We start from the raw sequence: 16,504 nt of genomic DNA on the forward strand, positions 1-16,504 counted from the left end.
ACAGGAGCTCAGAAGGGACAAAACAAGCACAGAAACATTTCAGATGGTCAGTCTATTTCATGAAACAGACTGGACTATAATTTATATAGAGTTCCTTATATAATATAGACATAGTATCAATGACACCACATGACGTCCTGTAACAAATGACAGCCGAACAGGAAGTGAGTGTGAGGCTTTATTGTGAAATCATTTATTTACATCATTACTACACACAGTATGTGGTTGTCTTTGACGGGCGTGGTCGTCTTTGACGGCGTGATCATCTTCGAGTGCGTGGTTGTCTTCGACGCAGGTGGGTGTGGCCCTCCACTCCTTGCCCTCCGTCAGAGCTCTCGGTTGGTGGATGAACACGTTGTATCGGACACCCTGATTGGCTGCCGCTCTGACGAATCGGCTGTTGGCTGTCATGGTAACGGCTCTCAATGAGTCTCCGGTGCCGAAGATCATGAGCGAGCGCTGGTTGACCTTGGCGCTGGGCGTGAGCTGCAGTGTGCGTTCCGACGGCTGGTCGTCCACCAGGTGGAGGCGAGCGAGCAGCGCCTGAGCGCGCTCCTTCTCACCGGCACCCCCTAGTGTGTCTAGAATGAGCTGGAAGTCACAGACGGCAGCGCGGCAGGCGAACAGCTCCTTGCCCTCCATGAAGGAATCGAGCTGGGGCAGCACCTGAACGTGGCGCTCCTGGGCCGCCTGCTCCGTCAGCACCGGCTCCCTGAAGGTGAAGTGACAGCGGCCATGACTCAGCGATGACACGTATGTGATGAGCGTGGTGATGTCCAGGTTGACCCGCTGACACTCCTCCACCTTCACCTGCGTGGGGAACGCCAGGCTGGCCACCACCGTGCCACGGTCCACCCGGGTCAGCTCAGACTCCGCCTCCTCCTGCTCCTCCTCATCATCATCATCATCTTCCAGCTCCTCCTCCTCCGTCATCACGGAGTTGACGGCCACGATGTCCCCGCGGACGGCGATGCCCATGTCTTTGAGGCAGTCAGCCATGGGGCAGGAGACGCCGTTGTAGAAGGCAAAGACGATATGGGGGTGTCGGTACTGGACGGTCTGCTGGCGGCTGGCCTGCAGGAAGTCCTCCGCCTGCCTGATGATGCTCTTGTCTCCGTACTGGCCCCGCCCCTGCCAGATGTTGTGCAGAGCCTCGGCCTTCCTGCCCACAGCCTTCACCCAGGTGTGTCCCCCGTTGGCCACCACGTCCACCACCAGCGTCTGCCGGCCGCCGGCAGCGTCCAAGTAGGTGAAGACGTGCAACAGAGCGACCACATCTTCCAGACTGTCCACCGACTCCACGATGGCCGTCAGGTGTGTCAGGTTGGTGCTATGCAGGTGAGACTCTTTGACCTGCAGCTCTCCGGCCTCCACCCGCCGCAGGAAACGCAGCTCCGCTCGCAGTTTACTGCAGAGCTTCTGGTGACCCTCGACGCCCTTACAGAGAGGCTCCGCCCGCTGCAACAACGCCCGAGCAGAGTCGATCCTCTGCTGCAGCACCGCCTGAAGAGACATGACATCATACCTGAGGAGGACAGACACAGAGACACTTGAAGAGACACTTCATGTCCAACTATGTTTCTAGAAATGACTCATGAGCTCATTTCTCTTCTATGTGTAAACCAGTTTATAATGCAAAGATTAAATAATCATAATGAAAACTGTCTGTCATTGTGCATCAAAGAAATTAAACATTCTACCATCTACCAAACTGTTGTCAAACTTTTGCCTGCAGTTCCCCACCTGGGCCTCCATCGTATTGCTACTCATGACTCATGATTACATTCTGGCAGGTTTGTTTTTATAGACAACAGAGCAGAAACTACATCAAATATTCACATCTGAGAAACTGAAACAAGAAAATTACTTCGTTAATCAAACCAGTTGCACATTAATTTCCTACCAGTCAAATAATTACAACGAGTTTGACTCATTATGTTCTTAGAAATAACAGCTGGGGATGAGGAGGGCCGAGCTGAGAAGACAAAGGTAAATAAATGATGAGACTGTTACGTACAGCGGATGAAAACAGGAATAAATAAAATATTATATAAAAAGCTACAATGCCCAACTACAAAACAAGAAATAAAACGTCATAGATTTACTCTATGGTGACAAACAGCTGTCAATCAGTATCAATCAACCAGTATCAATCAACCAGTATCAATCAACCAGTATCAATCAATCAGTATCAATCAACCAGTATCAATCAATCAGTATCAATCCACCAGGATCAATCTTATCCAACCGTTAACGTTACTGTTAAACCTGAGAGTGAACCCGTTCTTCCTGGCTGTTCTAAAAGCTGCCCTTTTTTAAACGGAGTCTGGTCTGACGGTACTTCATATAAACAGCCACCGGCTCGTTAGCTCGGAAGCTTACACTGTGACGTCAGCAAGTTAGCTAAAGTTAGCCAGTCTGAAGTTCATCGTGTAGTATTCCCGGTCTTTTAAAAACGATTAAACATTTAACGATTCAAACAAGCGTGAGGTCGACTTACGGTAGCAGTGGCGTATTATAATTGATTCTTCTTCTTCTTCTTCTTCTTCTTCTTTTTCTGTCGGAGGGAAGAACAACAAGGAGGGTTCCGGGGCTGCGGTCGAATAGTCAAAAATTAGGTCTTAACTCCTATTCCTAACGCCTTTTCCTTGACCCCTGGTGAAAACGTCACGGGGTCAAGGAAAGGCGATAGGAGAATTCAAAGGATTTAGGAAAAGACGACCGCGGTGCTCAGAGAACTCGACCGGACTTTCACTAAGCTACGTCATTATAATGCGCCCGCTGATGATTGACAGCTGATGATCGGCACCGGTGAGTGACGTGCTCTGCGCTGGAGAAACAACAATAATGGACTACAAAAAGCGCGTCGTCCACTTCTCCCCGTGTTGTTGGTTTTATAAGCAGCTCGTTCACTGACCGGCTTCAGGTCCAGCAGCTGGTTCAGGTCCAGCAGCTGGTTCTGGTTCAGGTCCAGCAGCTGGTTCAGTTCCAGCAGCTCCTCCTTCCTGTTCGACCGTTTGCTGTATTTACATTTCATTTGTGGTTTTAGTTTCGTTTTTGTCAAACATGATTGAAATAAATACAAATACCATTACATTATTATCACTGTCCACACACATTTATCAACAGGATTCCAATTACTACATGTCTGCATGAAAGCAATTGTTAAATGCAAATACACATATCGTTTGTGTTCATGACCGGCCGAGGTGTGCGTAATGTTGCTCTCGCAAGTAATTGTGGGTCGGCGTGATCCTTTCCTTTGCATTGAGAGGATTCAAATGGCTCTCATCATGACGGCCACTTGTTTACTTCTGGGTCACTTCTTTTTGACCGCAGCCCGGGAGTATATACAGTATATAGAATAAAACTTCTTTGCATGTTTTGGTGGATTGAAATACCAATTTTAGGTGCATAGCGCCCCTACCGAGCGGAAGTATGTAGAACAGGATATACGTTACATAAGTCTGTAAATAATATTAGCTGATCAAAAAAGAGCTAAATATTCTCAAGGCATGAAATATAAAGAAGAAATGTCCTCATTGACTTCTTATTAGTCACATGTGTGTGTGTGTGGTGTGTCAGTAATCTACTAGTACTTATTAATGACCACAAAACTGCCATTATATAATGATAAATAATATTAATACAATTATAATAATTATGACGATGATGATGATTGTTACCATTAATATTACAGAAAATACAAAATATTCAGACTGTTGAGAAAATCACAAAGGTCTTCAGTGATTGTTGTTGGTGTGGAGGCACTGGAACCTGGACTTGATCCTGGACCCACAGCAGGACTACTGGACCACAAGCTGGGACTGGAACCTGGACCCACGGAGGAACTTCTAGACTTCTAGCTGGGACTGGATGAGGGTAGACATTGACCTACAAACCCTAGAAAGCTTTATTGTAGACGAGGGGAGAAACATCTTCAAAAACCTTAACGCTTTTAAGGATTGACCTACAAACATGTCATTCATTATTTATGATCATGTTTCCAGAAGATCTTGAAACGTTGAAGTAAAATGTTCCCTCTGAAATGTAACCATCAGCAGACATCTGACTCGAAAACACAATGCAAACAATTTGTAGGAGATAAATACTTTTAATCGATTAGGTTGATTGACAGCATGCTGAACTGAGGTAAGGCACATGAAGCTCGGAGTTCAGAGGTCAGCTTCCCGCTTCTTTTGACTCATCAGTTAGAAAAAACACCTGAGAAGGTGAGACTCCACGTCACATATATAAAAACTAAACTAATTATACTTCAGTCCAATCAGAAGGCAGCTCACCTGGACACAACATAAAACACTGCTGATGTTCACCTGTCAGATGATTCACCTGTCAGGAGATCAGAGGTCACAGCAGGAGGAGGTGGTGGAGGAAGCAGCTGATGGTGACATTAATCAGCTTTTAGCCTGTTTCTTCTTCTGAACGAGCTCCGCCAACATCTTATAACGAATCATACACTCTTCCTGAAAAACAAAAACGTACTTTAATAAAACAGCTGTAAGTGATGGTGTGTGACCTGCTCGGTTCTCCACCTGCTCGGGTACTCGGTTCTCTACCTGCTCGGGTACTCGGTTCTCTACCTGCTCGGGTACTTGGTTCTCCACTGGCTGGGGTACTCTGTTCTCTACCTGCTCAGGTACTTGGTTCTCCACTGGCTCGGGTACTCTGTTCTCTACCTGCTCGGGTACTTTGTTCTCCACTGGCTCGGGTACTCTGTTCTCTACCTGCTCGGGTACTCTGTTCTCTACCTGCTCGGGTACTCGGTTCTCCACTGGCTCGGGTACCTGGTTCTCTACCTGCTCGGGTACTCGGTTCACATGTTTGAAAAGTGGTGTGGGGACCAGCTCACTATGTGTTGAGGTCCCATCTCTAAACAATTGCAACTAGAGAATCCTGGGTGTCTGAAACAAGGATGTTGTTCCAACTAGAAGTTTTCTCTCTCAGATCCAAGACGTTTGTCTGGAGCAGGCAAATTGTGGCAAAATCTTGTTGGCACTGAGTTATCTGTTATTTTTTGGATTGTCAGCAGGCCTACAGAAAAACTACTTGCCTGATTTTCATGAACGTTAGTGGAAGGGTGTATCAGGGGCCAAGAAGAGCCCATTACCTGGCAGAGGTCTATGCTCTCCAAGTGCCCATGTTCTAAGTCTGTCTCATATTATTTTTTTGAATCTGTTCTGCCGCAGTCCCGATGAGTTAAATAAAGTTAGAAACATCAAAAAAATCTACCTGTTTACAGATAATCCAAAATGAAAACTTGCTAGTGCATTCGTGGAACAAACTCCCGACCAATGTCAGGACTGCAGAGTCACTTGCTGTCTTCCTAAAAAGGCTCAAGACTCACCTGTTCAGACTTCACCCGCTGCATTTACATCGATAATGTTTCATCATTCATGGCCGTAATAAACACTATTACTGCTTTGTACATGTTGTGGAAGTCCCGGACACACCGGGAAACTAAACGGCATGCTGTCTGAGTTCATACCCGGAGGGAATGTTCCCATTCACTGTCTATGTAAGAAGCCGTGCAATGCCTTCGTGTCGCGGCAAGTTTGGAGGGGCGCCGCCTCCCGCAAGCTCTCGAAAATCTTTCAAACTGACCGTTGTAGATCTAATATAAAGACAGATTCAGCAACTGCATAGCTTATTTCTCCCCTAAAATGTCTTCAGAAACACATTTCGGTGAACTATTTTCGTAAAATAAGAGGGAGGTGGGAGGCTTTTTTAAAACCTTTCAAATCGTAGACCATAGATTTAAGGTATACTGAACAGCTACTACTTTACTCAGACGAGGAACAAACAGTTGTTTCTATTTTTTCGCTCTTAATCTTATTGCCAATGATATGTTGTGGTTTCTTTCTTTTTACAAATGTACTTGTTGTAAGTCGCTTTAGACAAAAGCGTCTGCTAAATGTCCTAAATGTAATTTGTGCCCCCTACAGGTAGACAGTCGAACAGCTTGCTTGTGTCTGTCCTCACCTTGGTCTTCCCGGGCACCACCATGGCGATGCGGTCCCAGCGCTCTGTGGTTCCTCTGGGGAACTGTTGCAGAGCAAGTTCCAGCAGTTTCTGTTGGTTTTGAGTCCAGACAGTGGAGTCCACCCTCTCCCTGTTCTCGGGAGGGTCCGCCTCTTCCTCCTCATCCACTGCCGCCGCTGGGTCAAAATCTCTCTGCCGATGACCTCTGATCTTCACCTCCTCCCCGTCTGCTGCTAATGACTTCTTGTTCCTCCTCCTGACTACCGGTGCTGCTTCCACCTCCGCCTCCTCCTCTTCCTGCTCCTCCTCACAGGCTCCAGCCTCTCGCTGAGTCATCAAGCTGTCAGCAACAGGAAGTGACCTAACAGGAAGCAGAGGTCCCTTCAGATCCGACAGCTTCACCAGACCTGAAACACAGACAGCAAAGTTGAACCCTGGAAGAACCCAATAGTGACAGTAGAACCTCAGGTGAACTTAACTGACTATAGAACCTGATACTGACATTTGAACATGACAGTAACAGTAGAACCTGATACCTAGAGTAGAACCTGGTGGTGATAGTTAAGTTTACCTGAGGTGTGGCTCACGTTGTTTTTCAGTTGCTTGACTTTAGTTGTCACCTGTCGAAGAAAAAGGGATTGAGTCAGTTTCTGATAATAAGGAACTGTCCGACATTTAATATCTGTTCTCAGGTCCAGGACATGTTCAGCCAAGATTCCCACAAAGACTTGATGTAACTGAGAACAGAAAGAAATCCGTCTGTCTGATAAACATATTGAATCTCGTAGGGGAAAAACAGCATGAGGACAGAGACAGCAGCGAGGACAGGAGCTAACTGCGGGTCAGGCCTTTACTCTGGCAAACTCTTAAAGGCAACAGATATTGAGGAAGACACTCCTGGTACCTGAACAACCATGATTGACTTTGTAGAGGCACAGAGCTGTCGGATGATCAGGTGGTGGGAGAGACAGACTTTGTAAAAATTAGTGAGTGAACTGGGGACATCACACTGAGGGCCCTGTACATGAGGACCTCAACTACCACCCGAGGAGGAATCTTTCCTGCATCCCTGGGGAAGTTTGGAAAAAAATCCAAAGCTTTCATTGTGAAGACGGCAGCCCACCTGCTGGTGGACATCAGCACTGAATGAAGCTTCCAAGAGTAAAGAGGAATTATTTGAGGCTTGGTTGACCCAGGTGCTTCCAAAAGGACATCAGTTGGCCTTAAATAGTTTATGACAAACTGTCAGATGAATCAGGGGGCAGAAGGGCTTAGGAGAGACCTGGAATGAAGATACTGTTGGACGATGGAAGGAACATTTTGGCTCCTGTACCCAACTTACTGTCAGACAGACTAAGCTGGAACACTAACTTTGCGGAGATTACTGAGGTAGGTAAAAGGCTATGCAGTGGCTTTATCAGAATCACAAAACAAGGTCACCACAATGAAACGTTGTCTCATTGCTCCAGAATGTAGATGTGGATGTTAGTCTACACATTAAACAATCATTATAAATCAATAACAACCCAACCAAACCACCTCATCCCGACACCACTATGAACCTCAAACTAAACACCAATCCAGTGTTTCCCCTACAATGTTATCGGCCTGGCGGTGCACCATTTCAATTGATTCCCCCCAAAATAACCCAATATTAGGGATGTACCCAATTTAAGTATTTTTTACTGAAATCATTAATCATTTGTGGGAGCCTCTGCAAGGTTTCCCTTTTTTATGCAAAAAATGCCTTAGCTTGATACATCATCCTCTCGTTGAGTGCAATTTGTTTTAAGTCTTGTAATACAGAGCCAACAAAATGCTGAATGCAAATATACATTGTCTGCCTGCTGGACCTCTGACTGAGATTCAAACTAGTATAAGACTTACGTCAGCCACCGATCTTCCCAGTTCATGAGCAATCTTCTCCCAGCGACCTGGAGTTCCTCCAGGGAATTTAACCATAAATCTGCTGAGGAGGCTGAGCTCATCATCCGTCCAGTCTGCAGTCTGAGGACATAAACACAAAGACACTGACATTGCAAGGTGTCTCCTGTGAGACTGAGGTTGTGATGATATGTATGAAGGCCAGAGATTCAGATGAAGTATGAACTGATCAGATTAATCACTAATCAATAATTACAGACCTTCTTCTTTGCAGCTCTGCGGTCCTGCAGCCAGTCGTCCATCTGGTCCTCAATGTCCTCGATGGACGTGGTCTGGTCATAATCCTGGCCGTTCAGGTTCACTGGTGACAGCTCGTAAACAGGAAACTCCACCTTGGGCTTCTTGACCTTCGGCCTCTTCTCTCCTTAAAAGACGATGGACAGGAAATTACCAGAGTAATTCACAAATGGAATAATATGGCTGATGAGGTCCTTCAGGACTGCTTTGATTCAACTGACTGGCAGATGTTTGAGGAAGCAGCTGATGGTGACATGAACGGGTACACAGACTCCCTCATTGGTTACATCAGTAAGTGCATTGATGACATCATACCCAAGACCTCCATCTGCACTCACCCAAATTCAAAACCATGGATTGGATCAGCGATACGTGCTAAACTGCAGACTATTGCAGCCTGTCACATAATATACCCTTAACTTTAATAAACAGAAATGAAAGCTGTACAAAGTACTTACTTGGGACAACTTCCTGTTCAGCTTCAGCTTCTTCTTCTCTCTGCTGCTGTTTCATCTGCTGGTAGTCCTCATAGTACTGCTTCACCTCCTGAAACACACACAGAGACCAGGGCCCTCCTCCATCAACAGTGCGTAGAAAGGGTTCTACATTTTGTCTTACAAATCAAATTTAGAAAGTGTGCAAGTACAAAAAAAATCTGTATTCATCAAACGTGCACCGCGGCGGTACGCACACCAGCATTGCTAAATCCCACATGTTTGAACCCACCGTGCCCATGCACCTTTGGAGAAACGCCCCCCAATTCACCACACATGGTAACAATACCTCCGTTTAAGAACCACGTGGAAATTGAGGAAATGTATGTGCTGTTGTTCAGTTCACTTGGTGCAGGTGTATTATTATTATTTGTACATTGATGGACTGAAACCCCTTTCTGTTTTGTGACAGTGTTTTTTATTGCTAAGTGGGTGTAGTCTATCACTCCTATTATATTTGGAAATCCAGCGTGAAATGCCAGTTTGATCTTGGCTCATTGTGGATTCACGTAAGTGAACTGGATGTAGTTCTGGTCAAGGGACATGATGGACTTCAACTCTGGCAACATGTTGCTCATTGAGGGAAATGCCCGATCCGTCTCCAACTCTCACGCTGGAACGTGCCAGTGGCCAGAAACCCAGACAGGAAGAGAAACTCAGATTGGAAGAGAAACTCAGATTGGAAGAGAATCCCAGACTGGAAGAGAATCCCAGACTGGAACAGAAACTCAGACTGGAAATCTTGCTCCAACAACGCACTGTTGATAAACGAGGGCCCTGGACTCTCATTTAGAAAACAGGATCCAGGACGGATCAAAGACCAGAAAGTAACTGTGGTTACTCAGGTTTTTGATGGACAGATAGTGTACCTGGATGGTCTGTGGCAGGTTTTTGATGGACAGGTACAGCCAGATGCTCAGTTTCAGAGGGAGGATGTCCTGCCAATGTGGCCTATCATGAACTCTGAAAAAACAAACACATAAACTAAAAGGTTAAATGGACCTGCATGTCTAGATCTCTTTTCGACTACTCAAGACACTTTACACTACATTCAGTCTACATGTACATTCACAGGCCGATGGACGGAGGGCGACTCCCGGCCACAGCCGCCCAAAAACAAACCCAACAAAGTCCAGCGATGTCATATCTGTACCTGTTGGTGCGATCCTGGCTAATACACCGGGGGTCCTCTGCCGGTTTGGAGCTCAACTTTTTCTTCTTCTCTTTCTTCTTTTTACTCAGCAGCTCGTCCTGGAAACATGGGGGATTCATCATCAGATCAAATGACCAGTCTGCTTTCATTGGGAATATGAGTGTCTTTCAATGTTGGCCGTCTCACCAGCTGTTTCTCCAGGTATATAGACCAGATGACAGCGTAGTGTCCTACAGTGAGGATGAGGAAGAGGAGGAAGGCCAACTCAGCGTTACTCATCCTCCTCACTCGTCTGTAGTAGAAGACGGGCTGCCGCCAGTCAGGGAGCCCATTCACTAGAATATCATCATACCTGCAAACATAAAGATTTTACTTATCCAGCACTAATTACAAACACCATATCTGTAGATACATGTGGGGAATCTGCAGAGGTCTAGGGACTAGCCAGAGGTCTTCTAGACGGACTACGGAGTACTAGACATGTATGTGGTGATGCAGACCAGTGAGACTCACTTGTGTCGTCTCTCCTCATCCTTCAGGACTTCATAAATTGCCACCAGCTGAAAATAGATGTAGAAAGACTGAATCCTGTGAACCTGAGGTTCGCCTACACAGACACTGCAGCATTGTTGAACAACAATTGATTATCCACAGTCTGGTGAACAGTGATTGGTTATTTACACACCTTGTTTATAAAACCACAAAGAAAAAGAAAAGGGTTTCTCACTTGTCTGAACTGAGTCTCAGCGTTTTCATCTTTGTTTTTGTCAGGATGAAGGGAGAGAGACAGCCGTCGATATGCCTTCTTTATCTCTGTTGCTGATGCATCCTGAGAGACAGACAGGTCAGACAGACGGGTCAGTAAGACCACGTTACATCACGTACCTGCAGTCAGTCACTTTACATCATGTAGTCTGTCACGTTTCATCAAGTACCTGCAGTCACGTTACATCAAGTACCTGCAGTCACGTTACATCAAGTACCTGCAGTCACGTTACATCAAGTACCTGCAGTCACGTTACATCACGTACCTGCAGTCAGTCACTTTACATCATGTAGTCTGTCACGTTACATCAAGTACCTGCAGTCATGTTACATCACGTACCTGCAGTCAGTCACGTTACATCACGTACCTGCACCCTAACCTTACCATATGTTAGCCTAAACTAACCATATGTTAGCCTAAACTAACCGTTAGCATGAGCTAAACTAAAGCTACTAACTAGCTTAGCTCCTGTGTATGTGCGTGGCACTCGGTCGTGAGCAGTAGCATCCTGCTAGCGGCTGCGGTGCGGTAACCATGGAGACAGTTAGCAGTTAGCACGGACCTGGTCCACGGACAGGAACTGGTAGAAGTTCTGCGGGATCTCCTCCACCAGGTCCAACAGCTCCAGATCCGCGTCCCATGCCGCCAGAGGGGGGGCCGCAGAGACCAATAGGGCTACGCAGATCAGCAGGGACCCGCACGGACCCGCACAGATCCCCATCACAGAGAAGCCGTTACAATAAAACACAGCAGACCCGGAATCCACACACAACCTGCTGTCGTGTGTCAACTCGGACGACACCCGGAAATACTGCCAGTTACATCCGGGTTGCACATCACTGTCAAAAGTCTCTGCGTGTTACAGCGGCGACTACAGCGACATCTGTGGGAACATAAAGTAACTGCATCTGAACAGGATGTTGAGGTGAACCTTCTTTTCCAAACTAAAAGCACCCCATTCCATCGTGTGCTAACAGGAAACTAGCGATAGACCTATATTTCAGAAATAAAAGCCCCAGAATTATTGGTACAACGTTTTCAAGGACATTTATACATATTAAACTCATTCCCACATTTCAATTGTTCCTATTTCACCTTCTTCACACAGATAACACACATTCAGCTTCAGCTCCTCAACAAATCTTCAAAAATGCATCATTTGTAGACTTTTTGTATTTTTCCAGTTTTCGAGGACATTCATACTTATTAAACCCATTCAAATGTTTACTACTTTGTATTACTGGTTCACTTTCTTACACAGTTAAACCAGTAATTCAGTGTAGCGTTAGCTTTTCAGCATTCACACCAGGATTTTGTGACACACAAGTCCAAGTCAGTCCTCAAATCCTCCTTGACCTCATTTATTGAAAAAACACATTTTTACAAATCCTCCTTAACTGTATGTATGGTTGATGCTACATTTCTGTGGATAATAATGGGCCAAAGATAACCAGAAGTTATTAAAAACTTGTTCATATTTTATTCATTTTCAAGGGGGCGTGGCTCAACACACTACAGACCAAAATGCAACACAAAGCTTTCAAGACACTGAAATAACATTCCATCAACAATACATGGGCTAGAAATACAATTCAAACCAATCAATTAATTCAAAATCAGAATATGTTTCATGAGAGTTGAACCACGTGTGTAAAATCATCATGAAACCAGTCTGGGGGCCCCCACTAGGTCCAAACATGCTGCATGTTTTTACTGAAGAGGCTGTAAAACACAGTGAGGATCAGTTTCTGTCTGTTGTTGCAGATGTTGAGTTGTTGTTGTTTATTGTTGTTGTTTGTAGCTTCCTGTCAGTGTGTATGTCTGGCTCCAGCAGCATCTGCGACGGGCTGCAGAGCTTCCCAGGGATCCTGCAGCATCGACGGACTGAAATATTTCTCCACTGAAGAGTCTGAAGATTCACACTGAAAACAGACAAACATGTATTATTCGTTTATTTAGGACTGCACCACGTATCGGGATCCCAGCTGTCATTGGGCGAAGGCGGGGTACACCCTGGACAGGTTGCCAGTCCATCGCAGGGCTGACATATAACCACCATTCACGCTCACATTCACACATACGGGCAATTTTAGAATCATCAATGAACCTATCCCCATCCTGCATGTCTTTGGACTGTGGGAGGAAGCCAGAGAACCCAGAGAGAACCCACGCTTACACAGGGAGAACATGCAAACTCCACATGCAACCCGGGGCCAACCCGGGAATCGAACCCGAGACCCTCTCGCTGTGAGGACACAGTGCTACACCACCGTGCTGCCCCGTCTTACAAACACGTCACAGGCAAACACGTGTAACGGAACCCAAGGAAGGAACTCAAGACCAGAACCCAGCTAAATGGAACGGGGCCTTAATTAGTGATTCAGTGATTCATGATGTGGGATCTATGTGGGATCGACACGTGTACCAGGACCCGCGTCCCCTCTCATGTATTAATACTTTACCTGGACGTTGTGGCCGGCGGGACTGAAGGACTGATGCCGCCGGAAACCGCCTCCTCTGTGCCGCATATGACTGTCGAATCCCCGGGACCCACTGCCGAACCTGGACGGAGAGTCTCCGAATCCCCGGAACCCACTTCCGAAACCGGACGGAGAACCGTCCCAGTGCCCTCGGTTAGAACCCGGGGAGTAGAGCGGAGAACCCGGGGAGTAAGCGGGGGCGCCCCGGGGGGATCCTCCGCGGTAGGGGGAGCGAGCCCCGGGGAAACCCCAGCAGGAGGACGGGGAGGGATACCTTCCAGTCGGCCGCGGAGCTCCGGGACTCCCCTGAGGTCTGGTTGGTGCTCGGTACATCTTAGCGGCGATAAAACAAGCACCAGACGGGAAGATTCACGATCACAACAAAACACCCTGTGACCAAACCGGAAACAGGCATACCTCCTTCCGGTCCGGCGGGCTGCAGCGCCGCCCAGCGGCCGCCAGGAACCCTGCTGGGGACTGGGAGCTCCTTTTATTTTATTGCGTTATTAATACAACCCAAACCTCAAAGGAGAGAACATAGCAGGTGCATACACGATACAGACCTTTAAATACACAAGTTGGAGACAATACAATAAAAAGTCATTTTGGTTTCATTTAATCTGTAATGAGTGCTTCTGTCCTGAGGGTGGCGCTGCTGTTGTTAGGGTAAGCCTGTAGTGTTGCCATTAAAGGGATATTCCACAGAATAAAAATATCTTTCTGAACATTATACACATTAATTTCAATCAACTTGTATTCTCTTGTATCTTCACTGTGATACACTTTCATCTCCACAGCACTGTAAATTCAATAAAGGATGATCTTATCTTATCTTATCTTATCTTATCTTATCTTATCTTATCTTATCTTAATTGTATTCATATCTTTAAGGGGACCCACTGTTTATGGTCTATGGCTGCAGTGGTCAGGATGTTTCCCTTCTGGAGTTGCTGAGACCAGGTGGGTCATGTGGTGATTGTGTTGAGTTTGTATTGGCCTTATTGTTATCTCTGACACTCTAGAACAGTCTCTTAGCCCCCAGTGTCCCCCTAGTAGACACTGAAGTCAGGACTCTAGAACAGTCTCTTAGCCCACAGTGTCCCCCTATAGTAGACACTGAAGTCAGGACTCTAGAACAGTGTCTTCGCCCCCAGTGTCCCCCTAGTAGACACTGAAGGCAGGACTCTAGAACAGTCTCTTAGCCCCCAGTGTCCCCCTAGTAGACACTGAAGTCAGGACTCTAGAACAGTCTCTTAGCCCCCAGTGTCCCCCTAGTAGACACTGAAGGCAGGACTCTAGAACAGTCTCTTAGCCCCCAGTGTCCCCCTAGTAGACACTGAAGTCAGGACTCTAGAACAGTCTCTTAGCCCCAAGTGTCCCCCTAGTAGACACTGAAGTCAGGACTCTAGAACAGTCTGCATCCCCCTAGTAGACACTGAAGTCAGGACTCTAGAACAGTCTGCATCCCCCGAGTTGACGCTGAAGTCAGGACTCTAGAACAGTCTCTTAGCCCCCAGTGTCCCCCTAGTAGACACTGAAGTCAGGACTCTAGAACAGTCTGCATCCCCCGAGTTGACGCTGAAGTCAGGACTCTAGAACAGTCTCTTAGCCCCCAGTGTCCCCCTAGTAGACACTGAAGTCAGGACTCTAGAACAGTCTGCATCCCCCTAGTCGACAAAGAAATGCAATGCAAATGTTTAGTTGGATGTTCTGAGTCTATATATATACTGTATATCGTGTTCAGAACATCCAACTAAACATCTCTTTCTGCAGCATTTCAATATGTGTTATTGTTTTTTTGTATTTGACTTTTTCTGGACTCATCTATGTTTCATTTTTGTTAACTCCACTTTTCTTCAGCTGACTAAATTCAAAACGTTTAGTGTAATAATTGCTGTTTAAATGAGCCTGCCGTTGTTCTGATTAACACGAGTCGTCATCTATCACTCTGCTCTGTGGGCGTTTGGACAAACTGACTTGATGCTGAAGCCAAAATAAAGAGAGGAAAAACACCCTGACCATCTGAATGAAAAATCTGATCTGTGAGTCAATGAATGAACGTGAGAAAAGACCTTTGGAACGAGTCTCTGTAAACCTGCAACTAGTCCCTGTAAATCTAGTCTCTGTAAACCTAGTCTCTGTAAATCTAGTCTCTGTAAACCTGCAAATAGTCCCTGTAAATCTAGTGTCTGTAGGCTAAATCTAGTCTCTGTAAATCTAGTCTCTGCAAATCTAGTCTCTGCAAATCTAGTCCCTGTAAATCTAGTCCCTGTAAATATAATCTCTGTAAATGTATAGTCTCTGTAAATCTAGTCCCTGTAAACCTAGTCCCTGTAAATCTAGTCTCTGTAAACCTGCAAATAGTCCCTGTAAATCTAGTGTCTGTAAACCTGCAACTAGTCCCTGTAAATCTAGTGTCTGTATGCTAAATCTAGTCTCTGTAAAGCTAGTCTCTGTAAATATGGTCCCTGTAAATATAATCTCTGTAAATGTATAGTCTCTGTAAATCTAGTCCCTGTAAACCTAGTCCCTGTAAATCTAGTCCCTGTAAACCTAGTCCCTGTAAATCTAGTCCCTGTAAATGTAGTCCCTGTAAACCTTGTCAATGTAATTCTAGTCTCTGCAGGAGCCGATCCCAGCTGGGCGAAGACAGGGTTCACCTGGACAGGTAACCAGACCATCATGGGGCTGCAGACATAGCGAGACAGACAACCATTCATACCTACGGGTCATTAAGAGTCATTGTTCATTTTCAATTTCTATCAAAGTCAATGAATCAAAAATAATCTTAGAATAATGTTCCATTGTTTTTCTTGTCTATTATTGGTTAATTGAAACGTCACGAAACAAATCATTTACATCGGAAACTGGTGACTAAATGTATCCCCAGAGAAAATAAAGTTTCAGGTCTGACTACAAAAAGGACTCATTAAGAGTCATATCAGTTCTTCTGGACACAGATGAGTCCACTGGTGTCCTGACGACTGGACTCCTATTTAGCAGCAGCAGAGTGTGTGGGTGTGAAAGTCTTTGAATAGCAGCAGTGATTTTGTACTCAGTGATGGAGTAGCAGTTTGTAGTGGAGGTGGTGTCGAGGTTATCAGGCCTTCCCTCAGCTCACAGCACTGACGTGTCATGCAGCCTGCCCACACACAAAAAATAGATCCTTCAGTTTGACTCACATGACGATTCTCCACCTCGCATCACGTTTCTCTGGACGTCTTCCCTCCTCGCAGTCCTTCTGCACGTTCACACCATTACTGCCTCCGTCAGACCAATTCATGTTTCATCTTAATACAGAAACAGCTCACCTGTAAAAATACACTCTTCTTCACAGTGATGTCACAAGAGACCGCTGCTTGTTTCTTTGCATAAGACAGAGCGAAGGACACATTTATAAAGGAGGAGAAAATATATTGTAATTGGCTTT

At 45.9% G+C, this 16,504-nt stretch overlaps 3 protein-coding genes across 3 annotated transcripts; all 3 read right to left on the reverse strand.

Annotated features, from left to right (window-relative positions):
- Nucleotides 1-164: 164 nt before the first annotated feature.
- On the reverse strand, nucleotides 165-2,763 carry cUnh7orf25 (chromosome Un C7orf25 homolog). The gene is made up of 2 exons (XM_084007583.1): nucleotides 2,501-2,763; nucleotides 165-1,525 (listed from the first exon to the last, which is right to left on the reverse strand). Exon 2 carries the CDS (start codon nucleotides 1,513-1,515, stop codon nucleotides 190-192), a length of 1,326 nt encoding a protein of 441 aa, XP_083863709.1. The 5' UTR covers nucleotides 1,516-1,525; nucleotides 2,501-2,763; the 3' UTR covers nucleotides 165-189.
- A 1,331-nt stretch (nucleotides 2,764-4,094) lies between these two features.
- dnajc1 (DnaJ (Hsp40) homolog, subfamily C, member 1) lies at nucleotides 4,095-11,410 on the reverse strand. Its single transcript, XM_084007582.1, has 12 exons — nucleotides 11,157-11,410; nucleotides 10,556-10,657; nucleotides 10,342-10,388; nucleotides 10,015-10,180; nucleotides 9,829-9,926; nucleotides 9,545-9,638; nucleotides 8,640-8,727; nucleotides 8,145-8,308; nucleotides 7,888-8,007; nucleotides 6,572-6,620; nucleotides 6,001-6,407; nucleotides 4,095-4,484 (listed from the first exon to the last, which is right to left on the reverse strand). Exons 1-12 carry the CDS (start codon nucleotides 11,313-11,315, stop codon nucleotides 4,416-4,418), a joined length of 1,563 nt encoding a protein of 520 aa, XP_083863708.1. The 5' UTR covers nucleotides 11,316-11,410; the 3' UTR covers nucleotides 4,095-4,415.
- Nucleotides 11,411-11,934: 524 nt separating this feature from the next.
- On the reverse strand, nucleotides 11,935-13,488 carry mplkip (M-phase specific PLK1 interacting protein). Its single transcript, XM_084007864.1, has 2 exons — nucleotides 13,057-13,488; nucleotides 11,935-12,516 (listed from the first exon to the last, which is right to left on the reverse strand). Exons 1-2 carry the CDS (start codon nucleotides 13,405-13,407, stop codon nucleotides 12,403-12,405), a joined length of 465 nt encoding a protein of 154 aa, XP_083863990.1. The 5' UTR covers nucleotides 13,408-13,488; the 3' UTR covers nucleotides 11,935-12,402.
- Nucleotides 13,489-16,504: the final 3,016 nt, after the last annotated feature.

Source organism: Eutrigla gurnardus (genome assembly GCF_963514095.1).
Source record: "Eutrigla gurnardus genome assembly, chromosome: 4".
NCBI lineage: Eukaryota > Metazoa > Chordata > Actinopteri > Perciformes > Triglidae > Eutrigla > Eutrigla gurnardus.

Coding starts and splice junctions, on each gene's coding strand:
- cUnh7orf25 (XM_084007583.1), bottom strand. CDS start 1,515: ATGTCTCTTCAGGCGGTGCTGCAGCAGAGGATCGACTCTGCTCGGGCG.
- dnajc1 (XM_084007582.1), bottom strand. CDS start 11,315: ATGGGGATCTGTGCGGGTCCGTGCGGGTCCCTGCTGATCTGCGTAGCC. Junction 8,728..9,544: donor ACCTGCCACAGACCATCCAG/GTACACTATCTG, acceptor TGTGTGTTTCAG/GAGGTGAAGCAGTACTATGA. Junction 6,621..7,887: donor TGGGAAGATCGGTGGCTGAC/GTAAGTCTTATA, acceptor TTTCTTCGACAG/GTGACAACTAAAGTCAAGCA.
- mplkip (XM_084007864.1), bottom strand. CDS start 13,407: ATGTACCGAGCACCAACCAGACCTCAGGGGAGTCCCGGAGCTCCGCGG. Junction 12,517..13,056: donor CCGCCGGCCACAACGTCCAG/GTAAAGTATTAA, acceptor GTCTGTTTTCAG/TGTGAATCTTCAGACTCTTC.